Genomic DNA, 22,886 nt, shown 5'->3' on the forward strand with positions numbered 1-22,886 from the left:
TGGATGAGGATAGCTGTGTGAAAAAGTGCCACACACTAGCGGTTGAGGGTACCTGTGGAAGAGGTAGGCCCAGGAAGACCTGGGATGAGGTGGTGAAGTACGACCTTCGAACATTAGGCCTCACCGAGGCAATGACTAGTGACCAAGACCTTTGGAAATATGCTGTGCATGAGAAGACCCGGCAAGCTAAGTGAGACCATAACCCGTGGCCTTTACCAGGGGTGTAGCCAGCCCACTTATGTGTACCTTTCCTTCTTTGGACACAAAACCCTGCTTGTGAAGACCTGTTGAGGCAAGTGAAATTGAAATCGAAATTGAACCAAATTCGATTACTGGCCCCCATGCCAATCTTCCTTCATTGGACACTAAACTCAGCTTGCGAAGACCTGTTGGGGCAAGTGAGATCGATCGAAACTGAACCAAATTCGATGACTGACACCCGTGCCAAGCGGGATCACTGCCAGAGCGGCGGTCTTGCTTTCGTGCCGGTGCCACATAAAAAAACACCATTTGAGCGCAATCGTTTCCAGCATCGCCTTACTGGCACTTGTGCCGGTGGTATGTGAACAAAACACTGGAATGACTCCTGTGCAGGTGGCATGTAAAAAACACCATTCGAGCGTGGCCGTTGCCAGTACCGCTGGACTGGCCCCCGTGCCGGTGGCACGTAAAAAGCACCCACTACACTCTTGGAGTGGTTGGCGTTAAGAAGGACATCCAGCTGTAGAAACTCTGCCAGATCAGATTGGAGTCTGGTGTAGCCATCTGGTTTGCCAGTCCCCAGTGAAATCAACCAAGCCATGCTAGCATGGAAAGCGGATGTTAAATGATGATGATGATGATGATATATGAGAGTTATAGCTTGATTAATAAGAGAGTGGATTACATCTATATATTTATGTGTGAGTGTATGTATTTATGTACAGAGTGTTAAAGGTGAGGTATAGCAGTTCTAAGATGTAGCTCAGGATGGGGGGGGGATATCTGAGGCACAAGAGGTAATCAGTGGAAAATGAATAAAAGAAATAATAAGAATGAAAAAAAAAAAAGGCATTGGAGGGGTGATACATACCCTGTGCGCAGATAAATGATTTTGAAAATTATAGTGTGGCTTACAATGTGTCACCTATCCATGCTTTTTAACTGAACTGAATAAAGCTTTGTAAGTGTTTGACTAAACTTGCTTATCAGGAAATTTGTAAGTTCAATTTAAAAAAAAAAAATTTTTTGTTAAAGCATCACCATTATGGGTATTTATACTCTGGTGAAATTAAGAAATCAACTCGTAAATAAATGAAACCTTTGAATCCATCACTGTATACACACTCATGCACACACACTGTCACACATCTATGTATTTATGTATTGGCAAAAATCCATTCAGCCATTTCCCAGTAATTTTGCAAACACAGATAAACAAAGATGAGTGATTACAACACCCTGCTTTCGCTTACATGCACAAGGTAATAAAAAAAAAGGAAGAGATGATAATGTGAAAGAGGGGTGGATGTTAATGGAAATGGTTCCAGTGAGATAGGGAGGTAACTGGAAGGGCAAAGGGGAAGAAATACATGCAAATTCTTCTATCTTGATTACAGCAGCTGAATAGTGCCATTGTTAGAAGAGTAATGGAGGGATGGGTTTTATGATGATGAAAGGCAAGGGAAGCTTGGTGAGAACAGATTGGATAAAAGGAAAAGGCCTGATGACATAAGAATAATGCTTTTTGAACCTCACTTTCACCATATAGACAGGTATTATCAAGCACAGTAAAATGCCAATCATTTAAGTCCTTTGTCATCTCTTCCATGAGGTCCAACATCTGTCCCAGGTCTTCCTAGGGCTCCCTCTTTGATAAGTTTCATCCACTTTAAGCAATTAGCATTTCTTTATACAACTGTCCTGATCCACACACATTAGATTCCATACCAGTGCAGTCTTCTCTCTTACACACTACATTTTTCTCTCAATACATTTATACTTTGTCATTCATGCACACAGACATATCACATCCAGCAGAGCACATTCATCAGAGCATGCTAACTTGCATTCAGGGCCCACATCTCACTACCAAGTAGCATGGCTGTTCATATAAAAGCATTGTATGCTCTGCCTTTCACTCTAAGAGAGAGATATTTTATTACCAACAGTGGTAATAACTCTTTTCAATACTTATTCTTACAATTATACTTTCAGAACATCCTCCTTCACTTAAGAAACGATCTACTATCTCTAGGGAACCTCCTGGGTATTTGAGAGAAACTATTTCCTGTGTTTTCAGTATTTACTGCTCAGGAATGTTTGGCATATACAAAGTCTACTTTTGCCATTATTCTTTCTGTGATTCCATGGCACCTCTTGAGTGTCCATAGTTTGCACTGAGTACACCAAATGAAATTTCTCCTTCCTGGCACAAAACCAAACTGTATCTCATCTAGGCTAATTCTCTTCCTAATAATAATTGGGCGATAACTTTCCATAACTTTCATGACCTGGTCCAGGCATGTAATACCTCTGTAATGACTTCTATCTAAGGCATCTCTTTTACCCTAGTAGCAGTTGATTATAATGTTGCTATGCCAGCCATAGTATGACACCTTCCTGTACAATCTAGTAAACTAGTTGACTAGGCCATATCCTACTCTGCTAGATATTTTAAGTATCTCAGCTTTAATTCCTGAAGGTGCCAAGGGTCCTGCCTTTTTTCCTACTTACTAAAAAATTTATCTTTGCTAAGTTTACCTTAAGACCTCTTGATTCTAAGGTTAGCTTCCATGCCTAGAATTTCCTTTCTAAAAGATTTTACAGGAGGGTTGTTACCTCAAGGAAATTAAAGGCACTGGATATAACAGTTACAGAGTTATATTGAAAAGTAGAGTGATAAAAGGATTTCTGCAGTACGAGTTAAGGGACCACCATTGCTTGACAACCGATGGTGGTGTGTTTATGTCCCCATAATTTAGCAGTTTGACAAAAAGATTGAAAGAATAAATACTAGTACATGTAAAAAAAAAAAAAAGTTCTGGGATCAATTCATTCATATTCTTCAAGGCCGTACCCCAGCATGGCTACAGCCTAATGACTGAAACAAGTAAAAGAGTAAAAGATTAGTTTAAATATCAATGCACAGAAGTGTGTCTATACATATATAGTTATGGTATATTCTGTTAAGGACGCAGTAGAGTACAGTATAAAGCTCGTTCACCTTCAGATTTCACCCTGTGCTATTCAGTAGTAGTATTATACATACTTCCAGGTTTGCATTTGGGCATCTGTTGTGTGTGAATAGATAACTGAAAAAACTTGGAGTCAGCATGTACATATACTTGTATACACATATACTTGTATACACACTCATGATATGAAATAAACACTTTCTGTTACCTGGATAATTTTCAACGGGTAAAAAAAAAAAATGACTTCGTAAATTTTGTGCTGTATATGTGTTTATTCCCATTTCACACCTTTTTCATACAGATCCCTTACTAAGATGTCACACAATCCAAGGGACTTAATCTAAATTATGTCCTCTGATACACTTAACATATCTCTCAAATTATTTTAGTCTCATTTTTACCATCTTTTCTTTCCAATTGTCAGATGTTTTTTTTTTGTCTTGGCCTAATGATTACTGATGTAGCAATAATGATTACTCTTCTACACAGTACTATTGTGGTGAGAGTCATTGACACCTTGGTGGATTGAAGAATGAACTAGCCAAACTCATAAATTTCTTTTCTTTTTGTACAAAACCAAAGAAAAACTTATTTAACATGGAAGGCTTGTTGGCTCGCGTGGTACATTTACAACAGCAACAACAGCAGTCACAACAACAACAACAACAACAACACCAACAGTTACTGGAAGTAATGTTGAAGTCTGAAAATACTTCAGGTTCATTCTCGTCACACAGCATAGCAAATTCAATTGGAGAATTTATCTATAACCCAGAAGGTATTACTTTTTCTTCATATTTTAGAAGATATGAAGAAATCTTCAAAGAATATAAAAATTGGAATGACGAGAAGAAGGTGCGACTACTTTTAAGAAAGTTATCCCCTCCTGAACATGAAAAATACTGTAACCATAATCTGCCAAAGAAACCAGGTGAGATTTGTTTCGATGAAACAGTTAATTTGTTATTGAGAACTTTCAGTGAAAGAAGTTCACTGTTCAATACTCATTGGCAATGTTTAAATTTAGTTAAAAAAGATGAAGATTTCATCACCTATGCTGAGTGTGAAAAATTCAAATTAAATGAATCAACCCTGGATTTGTTTAAATGTATATTTTTTGTTCAAGGGTTAATAGCAAGAAAAGATGATATATGTTCCCGTATGTTAACAAAATTAGAACAGGACCAAAAATTAACTCTAGAGGAAGTGGCTGAAGAATGCCAGAGGATTATAAATTTAAGGCACGACGCAGATGAAACTGAAGAAAAAGATTGCTCTCAGATACATGCATGTCGTCCTGAAATGGATAAGAAAAAAGAAAAACGAACGTCTAGGCCAAATCCATGCTACGGTTGCAGAGGTTTACATTTTAAAAGTAATTGTCCTTTTAAAAATCATATCTGTTTTGATTGTGGAAAAATCAGACATAAAAGCTCACATTGAATAGCAAAACAAAAAAAAAAAAGGTTAAAAAAAATGCTAGAAAGAATGTATTGCTAAAGAAATTTTAAGCAAGGCTCAGAAAAGAAAAATTATGTCCATAAAAAGGAATAACATGAATATCAAGTTACAATTGCATACAGGCAGTGATATCATGATAATTAATACAGATACATGGAGAGAAATAGGGAAACCTAGATTAAAGGAAACTTTGAAAATTGTGCAATGTATTTCGAGAAAAAAAATTGCATTTTATGGGTGAAATGATAAGTGATGTTACATTTTGTGGAAAAACTTTGAAAAACAAAGGTTTTGTGTTGAAAAATACAACAAATTTATTTGGAACATACTGAATAGAACTATTTAACTTAAGGGACCTACCCATAAATATTTTTTGTAAGTATGTGAATGGTTCTTCTGCCAATACAAATAAGGCATCAGAGGATTTTAAAAAAGAATTAAAAAAAAATTTTTTCCTGAAGTTTTTTCTGAGGAAAAACAGAGGCAAAGTTTCAAGTGAATGAAAACACTATACCGGTATTTAAACCAAAAAGAATGGTACCTTTCGCAGCATTGAAACAAGTCAACAAAGAATTGGATAGACTCAAAAAGCTTGATGTGACTGAAAAAATCGATTACACAAATTGGGTGCCCCCTACAGTTTATGTCAAGAAAAAAAGTAAAATCTGAGTATGCACTGATTTCTCAATGAGATTAAACAAATGTTTGATGCCATATAATTATCTGTTATGAAGTCTGGAAGAAATTTTCGCCAAGTCGAATGGAGGAAATTTTTTTCAAAGTTGGACCTATCTGAAGCATATTTGCAGGTAAAAGCCAATGAGAAATGTTTAAAATTATTGACAATAAATACCCATAAAGGGTTGTATAAATTTAATCAACTCCCCTTTGGTATAAAGGTAGCACCTGGCGTTTTCCAACAAGTTATGGACATTATGCTTGCAGGTTCAGATTTCGCTGTAGCTTACCTTGACGACATACTCATAAAAAGTGAATCTCGAGGTCAGCATGCTGAGCATGTGAAAAAGGTCTTCAAAAGAATAAAAGAGTATGGTTTTAAGCTCAGCAAGGAAAAGTGTGAATTTTTTATGTCAAGAATAAAATATCTTGGGCAGATTATTGGTGAAAATGGATACAGACCGGACCTGTCTAGGGCGAGTGCAATAAAAAATATGCCTCCTCCAACAAACATGAATTTTATTGCTACACCTACACAATGTTAAGTCTATGGCAATGACATGTTCTGTTATTTAAAATTTGGTAGAAATTTCTTTCAAGTTGCCATATATAGACTGATTTCTAAAGAGTAATTTCTGACATCATAGTTTCTATGGTGATAGGAACTTAGTTTGAAACTAGCTTTAGTAGCAATAACCAATTGAAGCATTTCATAAGAAATTGATTCTGAAGCTTTAGCATTTAATGCAGATAATCTCTCCTGTCAATGTTGTATATCCTATTATTGGCAGAGTATACCTGGGGCAAACATCTAGCTTTAAAAGTTTACCGAGGGAAGTCGCTAATGAAGACATCAACACCTTAATGACTGGACTGAGTCATTAATCCAATGACTGTAAAATGCCTCTGTGCAGTAATAACAACACTTGTCTGCATGTGTGAACAACTTCGTGTCCAAGATTTTATTCAAATGTGTAACAAACAAACTCATACTGTGTGTACACAATGTTCAATAAAGTTATCTGTGATTGAAGCATGTCTTGCCGTGTTCCATGATGACAGTGAGAAAATAGAAGGAATTCAAACTACAAAAATTACTTTCAGACAAGCTCTAGGTGTAGAATACCACAGCAAGTTGCTGGTGGGACAGAAAGTCGAATCCGCATGCCTGGCTCTCTCTCTGAAGTTGACCTTGTGACTTAGAGCAGAAAGAGGGAATTCAGTTGGAATACACTCTTAAGTAGGTAACATGCTTCTAACACCCTCCTGTGTGTTGTTTAGCAGTTACACCTTGTATGCTAGCAAAGGGGTAGCTAACCATGTTCACTTGGCTTGGGATGTTCTAGAACATTCAATAGCAGAGATAACTGACGTTGACTCCCAACAGATATTTTGCAGGTTAAGAACCTGCTTCAAATAGCATTGCCTACAGTACCCTCCCCCAGACCGAAAGGAATGAAAAGGTTGAACAGGCAAAAAGTTAACTGTAAGCAGTGAAACAAGTGATTGCCTGTGCTACACAAAGAGGAGCAGAGACACAAAGAGTGTGGAAAAGGATAAATCATGGAAGATGGCAAAATGTAAACAATGCATGCGAACACAATATTATGCAAATAAAAGAATAGAAACATGTAAAAATAAATGCATATAACATATGAAATACATGTAATAAAATGTATAAAGAGAAAATGCATCAAAACAGTTTGTTAAATTGTACAGTTTGTTCAAAACAGGTGGTGTATCAACAGGTACAGTTTATGTTAATATGGAAAAGGTGATTAAATTTAGTTTTGGACAGTTTATGTGGCCAAGTTACTGTTCTGTCACTTCGTGCTACATAAGGTGGAATGGATTGTGGTGTTTGCAAATGTTGTTTGGAAGCATGTAAAGATGGTTGAGGTTGATGTTTGTGGAGTGAGTGTGACAGGTGTGTCAGGTAGTGGAATAAGACTTTCAGAGAAAGCCTTCTTCATTCTGTCAATAGATACAGTCTCTTTCCAACCATTAATGTCCATGGTGAAAAGTTTTAGTATGTGTGAAAGCACACGGAAAGGGCCTGAGTAGGGGGGTGTAAGGGGTCTTTTCATAGCATCGTTTCACAAAAACACAGGTGTCCTTGTAGAGATATTTGCTGTAACAGCAGAAGAAATAGACTGGTCACATGGGTGGCAGATCCAAGAAGTAAGGAAGAAGTCTGGTGATGTATGACACAGGATCCAGATGCAGTGAGTCAACTGGTGCCAACATTTGACCAGGAAGTGCCAAAGTGGTACCATATAAGAGTTCAGCTGAGGAGTAGCCCAAATATATCTTAACAGTGGACTGGCAACCTAGGAGAACAATAAGAAGAAATTCAATCCATCATTGTGTATTGGAGTAGCATGAAGTGCAGCCTTTAACTGCCTATGCAATCTCTCCACCATTCCATTTGAGGCTGGGTGGAACCTAGTCATATGAATGTGTTGTACACCCAGTAGTCATGACAGTTTTCCCACTGCAAGGGAGGCTTTGAATTGGCATCCATGGTCAGTGGTGATCCTGAAGGGTTCGCCAAAGTGAGCAATCCAACCTGTGATGAGAGCTTGAGTCACAGATTCGGCAGTAATATCTACCAGGGGTATGGCCTCTGGCCATTGGGAGAACCAATCAATACAGGTCAAAATGTATGTGAAACCAGAACTGACGGGCCAAGGACCAACGAAATCAATATGGATGTGTCGGAAGCAAGTGTCTGGTGGAATGAAGTGTCCCAATGGAGCAAGAACGTGCCGATGCACCTTGGAGCACTGACACTACAAACAAGAATGCACCTAAGTGGTGATTGTACAATGCATATCACACCAGAAGAATCGGGCCATGATAAGCTTCACTGTGGCAGCAATGCCTGGATGTGACAATGAATGCAGAGCGTCAAAAATGGTGCGGCAATGACAATCAGGAATAAGTGATCTGGGTGAACCAGAGGAAACTCAGCGGACAGAAGTGCAGGTACTCAAACTTGCAGCAGGAAAACTGAGCAGAAGAAATGTCAAGCGAATCCAAGGAAGGCTGGTCTGAAGCAATGGCAACCAGATCAATCATAGTAGGAGACGAAAGGGAACACAGAGGTATATTGGCAGATCCAGCAATATGGTATATGTCACTGGTGAACTGAGAGATGAAGTCCAAGTGTCTGTATGCCCTCGGTGAGTAATTCTCTGACTTGGATTGTAGTGCGAATGTGAGTGGTTTATGGTCTGTGAATATTGTAAACTCCCAACCTTCAAGGAGGTGGTGGAAGTGCCTCACAGTAAGATAAATAGCTAACAGTTCTCTATCGAAAGTGCTATATCGTTGTTTGGCAGGTTTCAGCTGGCGTGAGAAAAACGTTAGTGGTTGAGTCTGGTGGTTGATCGTCTGTTGCAATACAGCACCAACACCACAATTTGAGGCATCTACGGTCAAGGATAGTTCTGTTTTCACTATAGGATGAGTGAGCAAGGAAACTTTAGCAAATTCAGATTAGACGGATTCAAAAGACTGCAAAGTGTTGGAAGAGAAATAGGAGAATCTTTCTTTTTCTTGTCCTTCAAAAGCTGAGTCAAGGGAAACAACTTGTCTACACAGTTAGGAATGAAGCGATAATAAAAGTTCATTAACCCTCGGAAATGACGTAACTGTTTCAATGAGGTGGGGGAGTGAAAGTTGCTGAATCGCTTCCACCTTCACTGGCAGAGGCCGAATGCCTTCAGAGTCTATAAGATGTCCCAGGAACTCCAGGAACTCCCAGGAACTCCAACGAAGTTGTACCAAACACACACTTTGCAGGGATGACCTTGACATTGTACAACCAGAGATGCTGGAACAACTGAGATAGGCGTTGATGATTATGATGATGCTCAACTGTGTCACTGGCTATGAGGAGGTTGTCCACGTAAGCAAAAACAAAATCCATCCCATGAACAACTTCATCAATAAACTGCTGGAAAGTGCTGGCGGCATTGCGCAGGCATGGATAAGAACTTGAACGAGCCAAATGGCGTGGTCACGGCTATTTTTGGGATGTCAGCCAGGTCCACTGGTATCTGGTGGTATGCACATACCAGATCAATCTTGGAAAAAACGGTGCATCCATGTAAAGCAGATGAAAAATTCTGTAGATGAGGTAAAGGATATCTGTCAGGGGTAGTGATGGCATTGAGGCATCTGAAATCCCCAACCAGTCGAAAGTCTGTAGTACCTTTTATGTTTGGCATGTGTAAAGGAGACGCACATTGGCTCGTGGATGGTTGAATAAGATCAAGCTGTATCAGATGTTCAAATTCAGCTCAAGCTGCCTTAAGCTTGTCCGGTGCCAACCACTGCAGACAGGAAAAAGCAGGAGGTCCCTTTGTGGAGATGAAATGTCTCGCTGAGTGAACAGGTTCAGTTGGTTTAAATGACAAGTCAGTAAACTCCAGAAAAGAAGCAAGCAATGCGTGATATGGATTCCTTGAGGTGACAACGAAGAGAGAAGTACTTACAGGAGTGACAGTAGAATTCTTTGTAAGAGTTGATAAGGAGGTGGTATTGTGGAGAAGTCACTGCTTTCTCACATCAACCAATAATGAGTAATGGTGTAGAAAATCTGCACTCAATAATGGATGAGGCAAATCCGCAATGACAGAAATCCATTTAAAATCTCTATGTAGAGATAAATCCACAGATAAAGAAATCTGTCCGTAAGTCCAGATAGTAGAGTGGTTAACAGCATACAAAGAAATATCGAAAAGTTGAGGTGAAACATAAGGGCTAAATACTGACGCTGGCTCCTGTGTAAACCATGAAAAGCTTAGAGGAGTTGATGTCTCTAACAAAAAATGCATGATGCAGAGTAGAACGAAGCACAGGGCCGGCTGACACGCTCAGGGTCTCCCGTTCTAGTTTCCCTGTGGGGAGTAGGAGCAAAGCTGTCTACACTGATGTACCTTATCCCCAAATCGTCGATGGTACCAACACAGCATGTTGGGCGAAGTGATGGCACGCTGGTGAGAAGAAGAATGATGCCTAAAACGATACCTGGAAGATGATTGGGAAAAAGAGAAATGTACACGACACAACTGTGAAACCTGTTGCACCAAGTCCTTAATTGCCTTCCGGGTTTCTGCTTGTGATGCCACATTGATTGATGAAGAATCCCAGGTACCTGTAGATGAAGTGATAGCTACTACCTTGTCAGCAGATGAGGTAGGCCTGTAGAATTACAGGATCTTGTCCACAGATGTAACTATTTGTTCCAGTGAGCTACCTTCTTTCATAGGCGCTAGGATGGACTTGACATTAGATTGCAGCTGAGAGAAAAATAGCTCCTTCATGAATGAATTTTCTTCAGTTGAGCAGTCAGCCAACTCGCAAATTCTGCATAAAAATTCTGTTGGGATTCTATCCCCTAAATGTTCATCCTCCAAGAGAGTGCGAAAGCGACTCTTGGAGGATTTAGAATTTCTGCAAAGGACCTCTGCTTTTATACTGTCGTAGGAAGCATCTGGTGGCATGTCTGTGATTAGGTCTCTAACGGCGAGCACTAATGGCAAAGGAATCCTACTCAATATGATGTGCAATCTCTGTTGAGCCAACTGAATGTTATTGGATACAAAGTATGATTCCAGCTGGGTAAACCACATCTTAAGACAGCCATAATAATGGGGTAGAGTGATGTGATTCATCTTTGGTGGAAAAAAACGTAACACACATCCAGAAGAAGGAAAAACAAGCTGGACATGACCAATAACCAGAAAATACAGGATAACATCCTCCAACGAGAAAAATATCAGGAAATAAGGACAAAGATAAAAGAAAATGCAAAGTTGTATCTGACAAAGGAAAAATTTGTCATGCAGTGAAATATGGAGTTCGCAACAGAAAAGGTTCAGTTGTTTAGCAGCGATCGAACACACAAACAGTTTGACATTGCCATTAGGAGAAAATTTTGCATGGAGAAAAAATGATGGTAGACCAAAGGTAACAGCTATCAGTGGTTGGTCAAAGAAATACTCCACAGAGAAATTCCACACGTTGGGCAGTTTCGAGAAGGGGTCAACTCAGGTTATGCATTTCTTCTCATAAAACATCTTCATGCCATTTCTGTTTCAGAGATAACCTTTTCTGCCCAAAGGTGGTGTAGAAACTTTCTCATAATCAACAGGTATGTCCTTTTTTCTGTCTGGAGCTACCACTTTAGTGAGTTGGTCACTGGTGTAGGAGAATTTGACTGCTGAAAAAATTCATAGCTCTCCATACGTGATAGAGCTGATTATAAAGAAGCAATAATGAGGTTGAATGTCGTGAATCATATAGCAGGCAATGGCTGTTGAAGTAAAGACTGCAGATCTTTTTACTTGGGTTCCCCACTTTAGCGAGGGAAGTCACTAATGAAGACGTCAACACCTTAATGGTTGGACTTAGTCATTAATCCAATGGTTGTAAAATGTCTCTGTACAGTAGGTAACAACACTCATGTTTGTGCATGAACAACTTCATGTCCAAGGTTTTATTCAGATGTGTAACAAACGAATTCGTACTGTGAGTACACAATGCTCAATAAAGTTATCTGTGATTGAAGAAAAAGGTTCTGAATGTCTTGCCATGTTCCACAATGACAGTGAGAAAATAGAAGGAATTCATACTACAAAAATTACTTTCAGACAGGCACTAGGCATAGCAAAATGCTGGTAGGACAGAATGTCAACTCTGTGTGCCTGGCTCTCTCTCTCCAAAGTTGACCTTGTTGTGACTTAGAGCAGAAAGAGGAAATTCAGTTGGAATACACTCTTAAGTAGGTGATATACTTCTAACATCCTCCTATGTGTCGTTTAGTAGTTATGCCTTGTATGCTAGCAAAGGGGGAGCTTATATATATGTGTATATATATATATATATATATATATAAGAGCATTGAATTCCTTGGAAGAAAGCAGTGAATGTGTACAAAAACAAGGACGGAAAAAGCGAACAATGTTACACGAATACAATAAAAATAATAACAGGACATAGCAACAGATGTCTTTCGACTAAGAACGAATTAAATTAAGCTGGCATGTGTGGAAATAAAGCCTTACAGCGGGGATACAAGATTTCACAGGCAAAGGGAGGAATATTGATGTTGCACAGACAACGGCTGGCCAAGAAAGAAAGATCAGGCTTGGTTGAAGGCTGGTCACGTGAGAAGAGAAGAGAAAGAGGTAGAGGAACAAAAGAATTAAGGAGGGGCGAGAAAAAATGACAGGGACACAGTGAAGTGAAAAGTGGAGGGGAAGTGAGCAAGAAGAGAAGGCAAGGAAATGTGAGAGAGGGGGAACGAAAGAATGAACAGTGAAATGAACGAATAAGGGTGAAGGGGCTGATAGACAGAAATAGAGTCATACAAGATTTAGAAAAATGTATACTTACATATAAGAGACAGGTGTACGTACGCCGTTATATATATATATATATATATATATATATATAATACAAAATGGGACAGGAATGCAAAACATCCTGACAGTTAGGTGATACAAGAAAGGGACAACAAAACCTCCAGATAGACGATGCAAAGAAAACAAGGACAGGTCATTCAGAGTTTTCTTTCCTCAGTCAAGTTCCAGATTAACTTTGCAATTTCGGCTGGTTATACCTGAGATTGCTCCAATCTGGCCAGCCCCAAGGAAAAACTATATATATATACTTACATAAGATGTAATAGTTCTTAATTACATAAGATGTAATAATTTGTATCGTTCTGTTGCATCGCACCTAAAGCAAGTCAGTTGATCTGACTCAAAGTTATACATATGAAAAAATTTGAATTCAGCATGGCAAGCTGATAAAGCAACTATAAATTATTGTGCTGTTGCAAGGAAAAAGAAGGCTGAAGAGAAGTATCACTTTACTCACAGAATAAGAGACGTCAAATCCTTCTGGACAGTTTTCTATATCTTCAAAACTTTCAATTAACTCCAGTAAGGATTCCAATGTTTCTTCAGCAATTCTGTCATATTCATTCGCATTTAATCCACTTCAAATAAAACAGAAGCAAAGGTATATCCACTTTACTATTTCATCTTCTAACATATGACAATTACATCAATTAAGTTGGTTAAAAATGAACTGATCAATTAAAATTCTGAGAGATCTCCAAGTTTTAAATTGCAACTTGCAACATACATACCTTCTAGTTTCAGCCATTTGACTGTAGCCATACTGTAAGTAAACTATATTTGCTCAAGACCCATCCTTAACTATGCCAGCTAAATGATAAGGAAAAAAATCATTGCAAATTTTTGTTTATTGTAAATACTAGGTATTTAAAACTTCACATTCATTACTATTTCAGAAAGTGACTGTCATCTAAATACACTAATGACACAACTATGAAACTGTGAGTCGTGTCTTACTGCATCTTTTGTGCCACAACTGTGGCCTCTGTTCTTCTGATAGTTAGTCTTTATCTCTCTAATTATGTTAATCAACATGATGTTGAAGCTCTACAATTGATCGACTATGTGAGTCAGTGTTACTGACTTTATTCCTTTCAGAATACTTATTCAATACTTTATACAAACCTTCCTTCCTCTCCTCAATTACTCTTTGCTACTATTTTGAAACAATTCCAATTGAACAAGAATCAATTTAATCCTACCCCAATTATCCACATCTTTCAGCTTCTGTGAAGCTAACAAAAATCATGAAGACTATTGTTCTTCTTCGGAGACAATAAGTAGAAAAACAAGAAATTACTTCAGAATTTTATTGTTTGTACCCTAAAAACTACAAACATCCTTTATCAGCAATGAGCTTCTTTGAATTGTTAATCAGGACAATAATAAGTAAGGTATTTTCAATAAAGGGACCTAAAAACTCTTTTGCTGGAAACAAAGCTAACACTAGTTCACACATACAACCAATAAGGAAGTGTCTATATGGAACTCATGCTGCTAGAAATAGCAACCAAATCGTTTTCGAATCTCACCCTACCATCTTAACCCCTTTTGTTACTATATTTCTGTTGAAAGACACAGCCTATATTTAAATTAGTCTTGAAAATAATGAAGAATTCAATAAAGTAACTCTGTCATTATTTTATCAAGTATTTAGAACATAAGCTAACATAAAATTTTGAAGGTTTCAATTTAAATCACTTTAACATTTCAATAAGAATTCACCTGACACCTTCCTTAGTTCTAGAATACAAACTTCTTGTCTTAAAGTGATCTAAATTAAAGTTTCCCTCAGAATTCCATATTAATTTATGTTCAAAACACCAGCTTAATAACATAAATACTTTACTGAATTCTTTGTTATTTTCAAAATTAATTGAAACAAAGGCTGTGTATTTCAATAGAAATATGATAACAAAGGGGTTAAAACATGAAGTTTGTACTGTAGAACCAGGGGTGAACTAGAGATCTCCTCAATCAGAGCCAAACAACATTGAAATTAAACACAAAACCAGTGTAATAAACCATCATCATCATTGTCGTTTAACGTCCGCTTTCTATGCTGGCATGGGTTGGATGGTTTGACTGAGGACTGGCAAGCCAGAAGGCTGCATCAGGCTCCAATATGATCTGGCAAAGTTTCTACAGCTGGATGCCCTCCCTAACACCAACCACTCTGAGAGTGTAGTGGATGCTTTTACATGCCACCGGCACAAGGGCCAGTCAGGTGATTCTGGCAACGACCACGCTCAAAAGGTGTTTTTTACATCCTACCTGCACAGGAGCCAGTCCGGCGGCACTGGTAATAACCACTCTCGAATGTTGTTTTTCACATTCCACTGGCACATGTGCCAGTAAGGTGACGATGGCAATGATCACGCTCAAATGATGCTTTTTATGTGCCACCGGCACGGGAGCCAATCAGCGGCCCTGGTAACAATCACACTTGGATGGTGCTTTTAACGTTCCACTGGCACAAGTGCCAATCAGGCAGTACTGTCATTGGCCATGACAGCAATTTTAATTTTGATTTCACTTGCCTCAATAAGTCTTTGCAAGCAAAGTTTATTGTCCAATGAATGAGGGGTACTCATAAGTGGGCTGGTTACACCCACTAGCATAGGCCATGGGTTATGGTCTCACTTGGCTTGTCGAGTCTTCTCAAGCACAGCATATCTCCAAAGGTCTCGGTCACTAGTCATTATCTCAGTAAGGCCCAATGTTCGAAGGTCATGCTTCACCAAAGCCTGAAAGTCACAAGTCACTCTTTCCAGTAAAGTTTCCTAAAGTAAGAGCCAACAATGATTTCAGTGACAAATTTATTACAAAGGTAGAAGTCCATCAAGGTTCAAGTCTCAGCCCTTTTCTATTCACCATAGTCCTACAGGCTATCACTGAGGTGTTTAAGACTGGCTGTTCTTGACAACTCTTAAATGCTGATGAACAATACTGGGATATCAAATACCATGCAACATAAATTCTTCATTTATTAAAATTATCTCTGCCACTAAAGGATGCATTATAATTAAATTAAGACCAACTTTACTTGAGGAGGGGAGATAATCTAAAGAATTAAGAATTTTATGAAATTGACATGCCATTGAGGAAAAGAACAGATTTATTGTCTAGAGATAAGAGGATAGTTGTGGACATGTGTTTCTGGCTAAATAATTGTCATCAGTATGATAATTGCCTGGAGGCAATGACCAAGACCTTTGGCTTTATGACGTGCTTGAGAAGACGACCCATCAAGCTGAGTAAAATCGCAGCTATGGCAGATACCTGTGTCACGCAAGTGGCACCTGTGCTGGTGGCACATAAAAACACTCATTACACTCTCAGAGTGGTTGGTGTTAGGAAGGGCATCAGGCCATAGAAAACCATGCCAAATCAGACGAGTCTGGTGCAGCTTCTCAGCTTACCAGCCCTGATCAAACTGTCAAACTCATGCCAGCATGGACAACAAACGTTAAATGATGATGATGGTGATGAAGTAATTTGTATAATTTAAACAAAAATGAATTAAGAGAAATAACTTAAAGTGGCCAGTAGCAGAATTCATCATCATCATCATAATTTAGCATCTGCTTTCCATGCTTGCATGGGTTAGATAGTTTGATTGAAATTGGTAATCTGTAGGGCCACAACAGGTTCCACTCTGATTTGGTATAGTTTCTGCAGCTGGATGCCCTTTCTAAGCCAACCACTCCAAAAAGTGTAATGGCTGATTTTTACATGTCACCAGCACAAGTGCCAGTTATATGACACTGCCATTAGCCACAACTATGATTTCACTTGGCTTAATGGGCCTTCTCAAGCACGACATATTGTCACTTGTTATTGCCTCCGTGAGGCCCCAACATTCAAAGATCATGCTTCACCACCTTGTCTCATGACTTCCCAGGTCTATCTCTTTCACAGGTTCCATCCACAGTTAGAGATTGGCATTTCTTTACACAGTTGTCTTTATCCATATGCATCACATGATCATACCAATGCAATCATCTCTCTTGCACATCACATCTGATGCCTCTTATGCCTAACTTTTTCTCTCAAGATGCTTACACTCTGTTGTACATGCACACTGACATTGCGCATCCAGTGAATTAGGGAGGAAATTCCAGCCATGGAAGCTAAATCTAAAATTGAGAGGCTTCTAAGAAGATTTAGCAAAGACTTTCCTACTTTCTGCTTTAGTAAGCAAGAAAGAAGACAGGACTTCCCTATCATCAAAGAAATGTCCTTGCTTGATATGCACAAAAAGCATAGGCATAAATTACACACACAGTATCCAATATAAACTATGGACATTCAAAAAGTGTAATGGAATTACAGGCAGACTAACAGAGAAAGTAAGATATGTATATGCCAGGTGCATTTGAGCAGTACGTACTTAGGGTACACCAAAAATAGATTCTCTTAAATGCCCAGATGACTCACTAGGATTAGTCAATAACTTTTGTTAGGAGACATAATTAGCAGAGGAGGTAGTTGCTTGGAAAGTCTAGTAGCTAGGGTGAGAACAAGTTGGAAAAAGTTCAGGAAGCTATTAACGCTGTTGGCAATAAAGGTCTTTTCCTCCAGACAGAAAGGTAGATTGTATGATGCTCGAATTAGCACTGCAATGCTGTATGGCAGCAAGCCATGGGCCCTGAATGCTGAAGATTTGCAAAGACTAGAAAAAAAAAAAATGAAGCTAGCCTGCTCTGATGGATGTATAATGCTAGTGTGTATGAATACCAGAATACAAATGAGCTAAAAGAAAAACTGGGTGTAAGAGGAGTCAGGTGTAGGCTGCACTGGTACAGACATATTATGCATATGAAGGATATTGTTGCATACAAAAGTATTGAGCACTCAAAGTTAATGGAACATGTAGAAGAGGGAGACTGAAAAAGACTTGAGATGAAGTGGTGAAGGCAGACCTGAAGATACTTATTGCCTGGCAATAGGTAGTGTTACAGAAGACATGGCCACACATGGAAAGACACACTCTCACCCAAAATTAATGATCAAGAAGTTGTAACATATATGTGTGCGTGTTTGTGTGTGTATATATATATATATATATATATATATACTGCTCTCCATCAAATCCACCTTAGTATCCATCATTTAAGCATCTCTCCTCCAGGACTTCCATCTCTTTATCACTCGCAGTACCCTCTCTCAAAGTTACCTCTATTACCACCCAACACTTTCCCTAACCTTTATCTCATCTTCTGCCCTTACCTATGATGTCCAATAGCCTTTCTTTCTCTTGCTGTTTCCTCACCTCTTTCTCTCCTTCCTTTTCAGTGCCTCCCCATCTATGATGCTTTTGCAACATTCACACTTTGCTCCTTCTTACCTTTATGGTAACCCCAAGAATCTACTTCTTACTCTTCTCTTTCTGCTTCCTTTCCTCTCATAGCTCTCTCTCCCACTGCTTCTTTGCCTCCTGAACACCCCAATGTCCTTTTTCTTCTTTTCTTCTCTCACCTACCAGCACCCCCACCCATACATACACGCCTTTCTTTCCTTAAACGACTCTCTTAGGATTCCTCTCCACTATAGTCCTCCTTTCTCTCACACTTTCTGTCCATACTTGGCCCATATGGTTGGATAGCCCTAGGTCCCTACTCCACATACATCCCTGATTCTTCCAAAAAACCTGAAAACATTGTTCTGAAAAAAAAAAAAAAAAAAAAAAATAGGTGCAGGCATGGATGTGTGGTAAGAAGTTTGCTTCCCAACCACATAGCTCTGGGTTCAATTCCACTGTGCAGTACCTTGGCCAAGTGTCTTCTACTGTAGCCTCAGGCCAACCAAAGCCTTGTGAGTAGATTTGGTAGATGGAAACTTAAAGAAGCCCATCATATATATGTATATGTTTGTCCCCCCCAGCACTGCTTGACAACTGGTGTAGGTGTGTTTACATCCCCATAACTTAGCAGTTCAACAGAGATTGATAGAATACATACCAGGCTTAGAAAAAAAAGTCCTGGGGTTGGTTCATTTTACTAAAATCTCCTCAAGGTGAAATGAGTAAAAGATGAAAGATAAATAAATAGATAAACCTTATATATTCTAACTTAATGCTATAGGTCCCTTTTTTCTTAAGAATACAAATTTGTTTTTAACCAAACAATAAATATTTATCAGAATTTACTGACTTTTTAACATCTGTACAGTAATACTGGAGTGAATTTGTGGGAGTAGAGAATTCCAAATCCTTTGAAGTTAATCCATAAACCTATTGAAAAGAGAAGAAAGTACTGAATCATTAAAAAGACATTTGGGGCATAAATAGTTTGGAATTTTTACATATTTGTGAATGTTCAAAAAATAGTTTGTTAATAGTACAACTAAGATTAAATATTTTCATGAGAATAATTCTGTATGCAATGAATACATCAGGTCATTTAACAGATTTACTTTTGCAATAAATTAGTTGATCAATCACTCGCTCACACATCATTTATGTTAAAATAATCATGCAAAACAAAAAAGAAGAAAAATTCACAATGATATATACATACACCTAAAATTAGTAGGACTTCTGGGACTGAGACACTAAGAAATACAGTCAAATACTCTCATGACCCCTGAAATTTAGGCAAGATCAGAACAGTATTAACATTACAAAATTCCATTGATGCAACAAATATGTTATAGACATTACAATTTTCTTAATTCTATATCAAAAATACTCAGAAACTTAAGCCTTAGTAGAACATATCCTCACAGTCCTTGTCCCATGACACAATATTTTCATCTAATCATCATACTGCTTTCTAATTTGTCTCAGCAAATTATAGTTGGTTTTGAGAAATTAAAAAAATGCAATTTCTTCATGTTATGTGTTCAAAAATAATATTTTAAACATTCATCAAAATATAATTGCACAAATCAAATTGTGTTAAAAAATCCACAAGAATAGGTGCGGCTGTGTGGTAAGAAGCTTGCTTCCCAACCACATGGTTCCAGGTTCAGTCCCACTGCATGGCACCTTGAGCAAGTGTCTTCTACTATAGCCTTGGGCTGACCAAAGCCTTGTGAATGAATTTGGTAGATGGAAACTGAAAGAAAGCTGTTGTTTTGCCAAACCACTAAGTTATGGGGATATATATATCCCCCCCCCCCATCACCACCTGACAACCAGTATTGGTGTGTTTATGTCCCCATAACTTAGCAGCAAAAGAGACTGACAGAATAAGTATTAGGCTTTAAAAGTAAGTCCTGGACTAAAACCCTTCAAAGTAATACTCCAGCATGGCCAGTCAAATGACTGAAACAAGTAAACGAATAAAAGAAAGACAAAGAAATTCAATATATCACTCACTATTATTGCACACTTACTAAAAGGTAACATTCTAAGCTGCACATGCAACTCCTATAGACAATACTATATACTTTAATGGACATTAACAAGCATACTACTAAATCTAAATAAGGAAATTGTGACATTTACAATCTGTATATTAGACTCATCCTGGATGAATTTAGTCTTCCCTTAATTTCTAATATTTCTTTTAGGTTTTGCTTCCACATCTGGAATTTCTTTTCTAATTATGCTACAGATTTGATTATGAGAACAAAGTCATCTGCATAGAGAAGCTCCAGCCTTAAATTCTTGGTTATGGTGGACTATGATAAATAAGAGGAGATTAGAGAACAAACCTTGGTGAACTAGCTGCACATTAAATTTGCTGCTGCACTCATTACTAACTTTCATTTTACTGATGGTACTTCTATACATAGCTTGGTTGGCTCTCAACAGTCATTTGTCTATTCCAAATTTCCACAGTGACCACCAGATGAATGAGTGAGAGACCCCGTGAAAGGCTTTCTCCATGTTGACAAACAGCAAGTACAGCACTTTATTTTTGGCTAAATACTTTTGCAGTGGTCTTACTATGAAGAAAGACTAAGTAGTACTTCTCCCTGGCATGAAACCAAATTGTATCTTATCTAGGTTAACTCAATTCTAATTAGTTCAGCTATAACTCTTTCAGTAACTTTCATGACCTGCTTCTTTTTAAGGCATCTCCTTTATGCTTGTAACAGTCAACTCTAATGCTGCAATGCCAGTTGTATGATACTTCCCTGTATAACCTGATTAACTATACAGGTGACTAGGCCTTATCCACAACACCTTATACCTCTGATCCTCACACTGCAGAACACTGGTAAATCTCTTCAATTCTGCTTCTCTTTTAGCCATCTGGTATATTTCTTTGCTACCCCTATTCTTCCAATCTTTTCAAATCTACTTCTTCGCTTTTATGTCTTTGTCAACTTCACTGTTCCACCACTATGTCTGGCTAGAACTTTGCACCAGCCACAGATTTGGTCCACTGACCTTTATAAGTTGTCCTAAAGGAACTTCCAGTTCTTCTGTACATTTATCATCATCATCATCATTATCATTTAACATCCATTTCTCCTCCTTTTTCATCAAATGCTTCATCTAGTACTTCCCTAAATTTCTGACTGTTCACTGAATGTATAAGCTACTTCCTAACCTGTCTTGTAAAGGCATATGTAGTCTACAAAAGGCATGGAGTAATCCTTTAGTTGACATTAAAACGAATATTAATATATATGTGTGTAATATATATAAATATAAAGATGGTGAGCTGACAGAATCATTAGCATGTTGGGAAAAAAGCTTAGTGGCATTTTGTCTGTCTTTATATTTTAAGTTCAAATCATGCTGAGGTCGATTTTGCCTTTCGTCCTTTCAGGGTCATTAAAATAAATAACTGTTAAGCACTGGAGTTGATGTAAAGGGCTTACCCCTTTCCCTAAACTTGTTGACCTTGTGCCAAAATTTGAAAATGAATATATAAATATATATATATGTAAGGAACGACCGTGTGAACTCAAAAAGGAGAAATGGTGACGAATGGAAAAACAGAGGACTCCTTTTATTTAAACGTGTCACACGGTCGAACACAAAATATATATCAAAGATGATATGCATGATATGTTATGCGACGATAACATAGATGACCAGTAATGAAAGACCACAACCGTATTAGATGAATAACAGAGATATTTATTGTAGCGTTAAAGATGTATGTCTGTGTGAGAGTGTGAATGCGACATATAATAACATAATCAAAGACAGGCCATCATACAAAGAAAAGTGTGTATGTGAGTGATACATGTATGTGTATGTGAGTTATTACAGCAAATAGAAAGAGTCAATAACACGTGAGCAATTATACCAGTTCTTTAGTACACTATAGGAAAAGTTCTGTATGTGAAGTTGGGGAGGCTGAGTGTGGCAGAGCTGATCACTAGTTGTGATGTCGTGGCATCGATGCCGGGCCATGATTCTTGTTATACAGATGTTCGTCGCTGGCTGAGAACTCTTGTCTGTTTATTTATCGTGGTGAAGCTGAGTCACCTCACAGAATCGAAGAGAGAGATGTGCAGCGGAGGTTTGGTTTGGTGTACATAGTAAGTCGTATATACACAAATTGTTGTATTTATATCAGGACACTGATGAGGTGCAGTGCATGATTGCATAATGTTTCAACATTGTTATATAATTACTTTTGTATTTTACTGAAATGCATGTATGTCTTATAAAGTTTTGAATACTACACCTACTATCTGCTTATTATTTTTGTCTATTATTTGGTTTATGCTCTGCATTCTAGTCTATACTGGGTCTAGTGCCTTGTGTTACTATACTGGACACTGGAGAGGATTGTGGAGCCAGGTCTAATTGTCATTGTGTGCTACACTTTACTGTGGCCTTTAAGATTATATATAGACGCTGGAGTGGCTGCGTGTTAAGTAGCTTGGTTACCAACCACATAGTCCCAGATTCAGTGCCACTGCATGGCACCTTGGGCAAGTGTCTTCTACTATAGCCTTGGGCAGACCAAAGCCTTGTGAGTGGGATTTGGCAAACAGAAACTGAAAGAAGCCTGTCGTGTGTGTGTGTGTGTGTGTATTTATGTGTCTATGTTTATCCCCCGTAACTTAGTGGTGAGGCAAAAGAGACCAATAGAATAAGTACTAGGCTTACAAAGAATAAGTTCTGGGGTTGATTTGCTCAACTGAAGGCAGTGCTCCAGCATGGCGACAGTCAAATGACCGAAACAAATAAAAGAAAAAAGAATATATATATATATAT

The 22,886-nt window shown here is 38.2% G+C and overlaps 1 protein-coding gene across 2 annotated transcripts in view; it reads right to left on the reverse strand.

The window, feature by feature from the left end:
* The window catches only part of LOC106877921 (frataxin, mitochondrial), a 46,050-nt gene that overhangs the window by 9,316 nt on the left and 13,848 nt on the right, over positions 1 to 22,886 (reverse strand). For both annotated transcript variants that reach the window (XM_052970171.1, XM_014926990.2), the window contains exons 2-3: positions 18,907 to 18,986; positions 13,209 to 13,329 (exon numbers count right to left, since the gene is read on the reverse strand). In XM_052970171.1, coding sequence (XP_052826131.1) covers positions 13,209 to 13,329; positions 18,907 to 18,986 — 201 coding nt within the window. The remainder of the gene's footprint in view (positions 1 to 13,208; positions 13,330 to 18,906; positions 18,987 to 22,886) is intronic.

The sequence above is a fragment of the Octopus bimaculoides genome, chromosome 8 (assembly GCF_001194135.2).
Source record: "Octopus bimaculoides isolate UCB-OBI-ISO-001 chromosome 8, ASM119413v2, whole genome shotgun sequence".
NCBI lineage: Eukaryota > Metazoa > Mollusca > Cephalopoda > Octopoda > Octopodidae > Octopus > Octopus bimaculoides.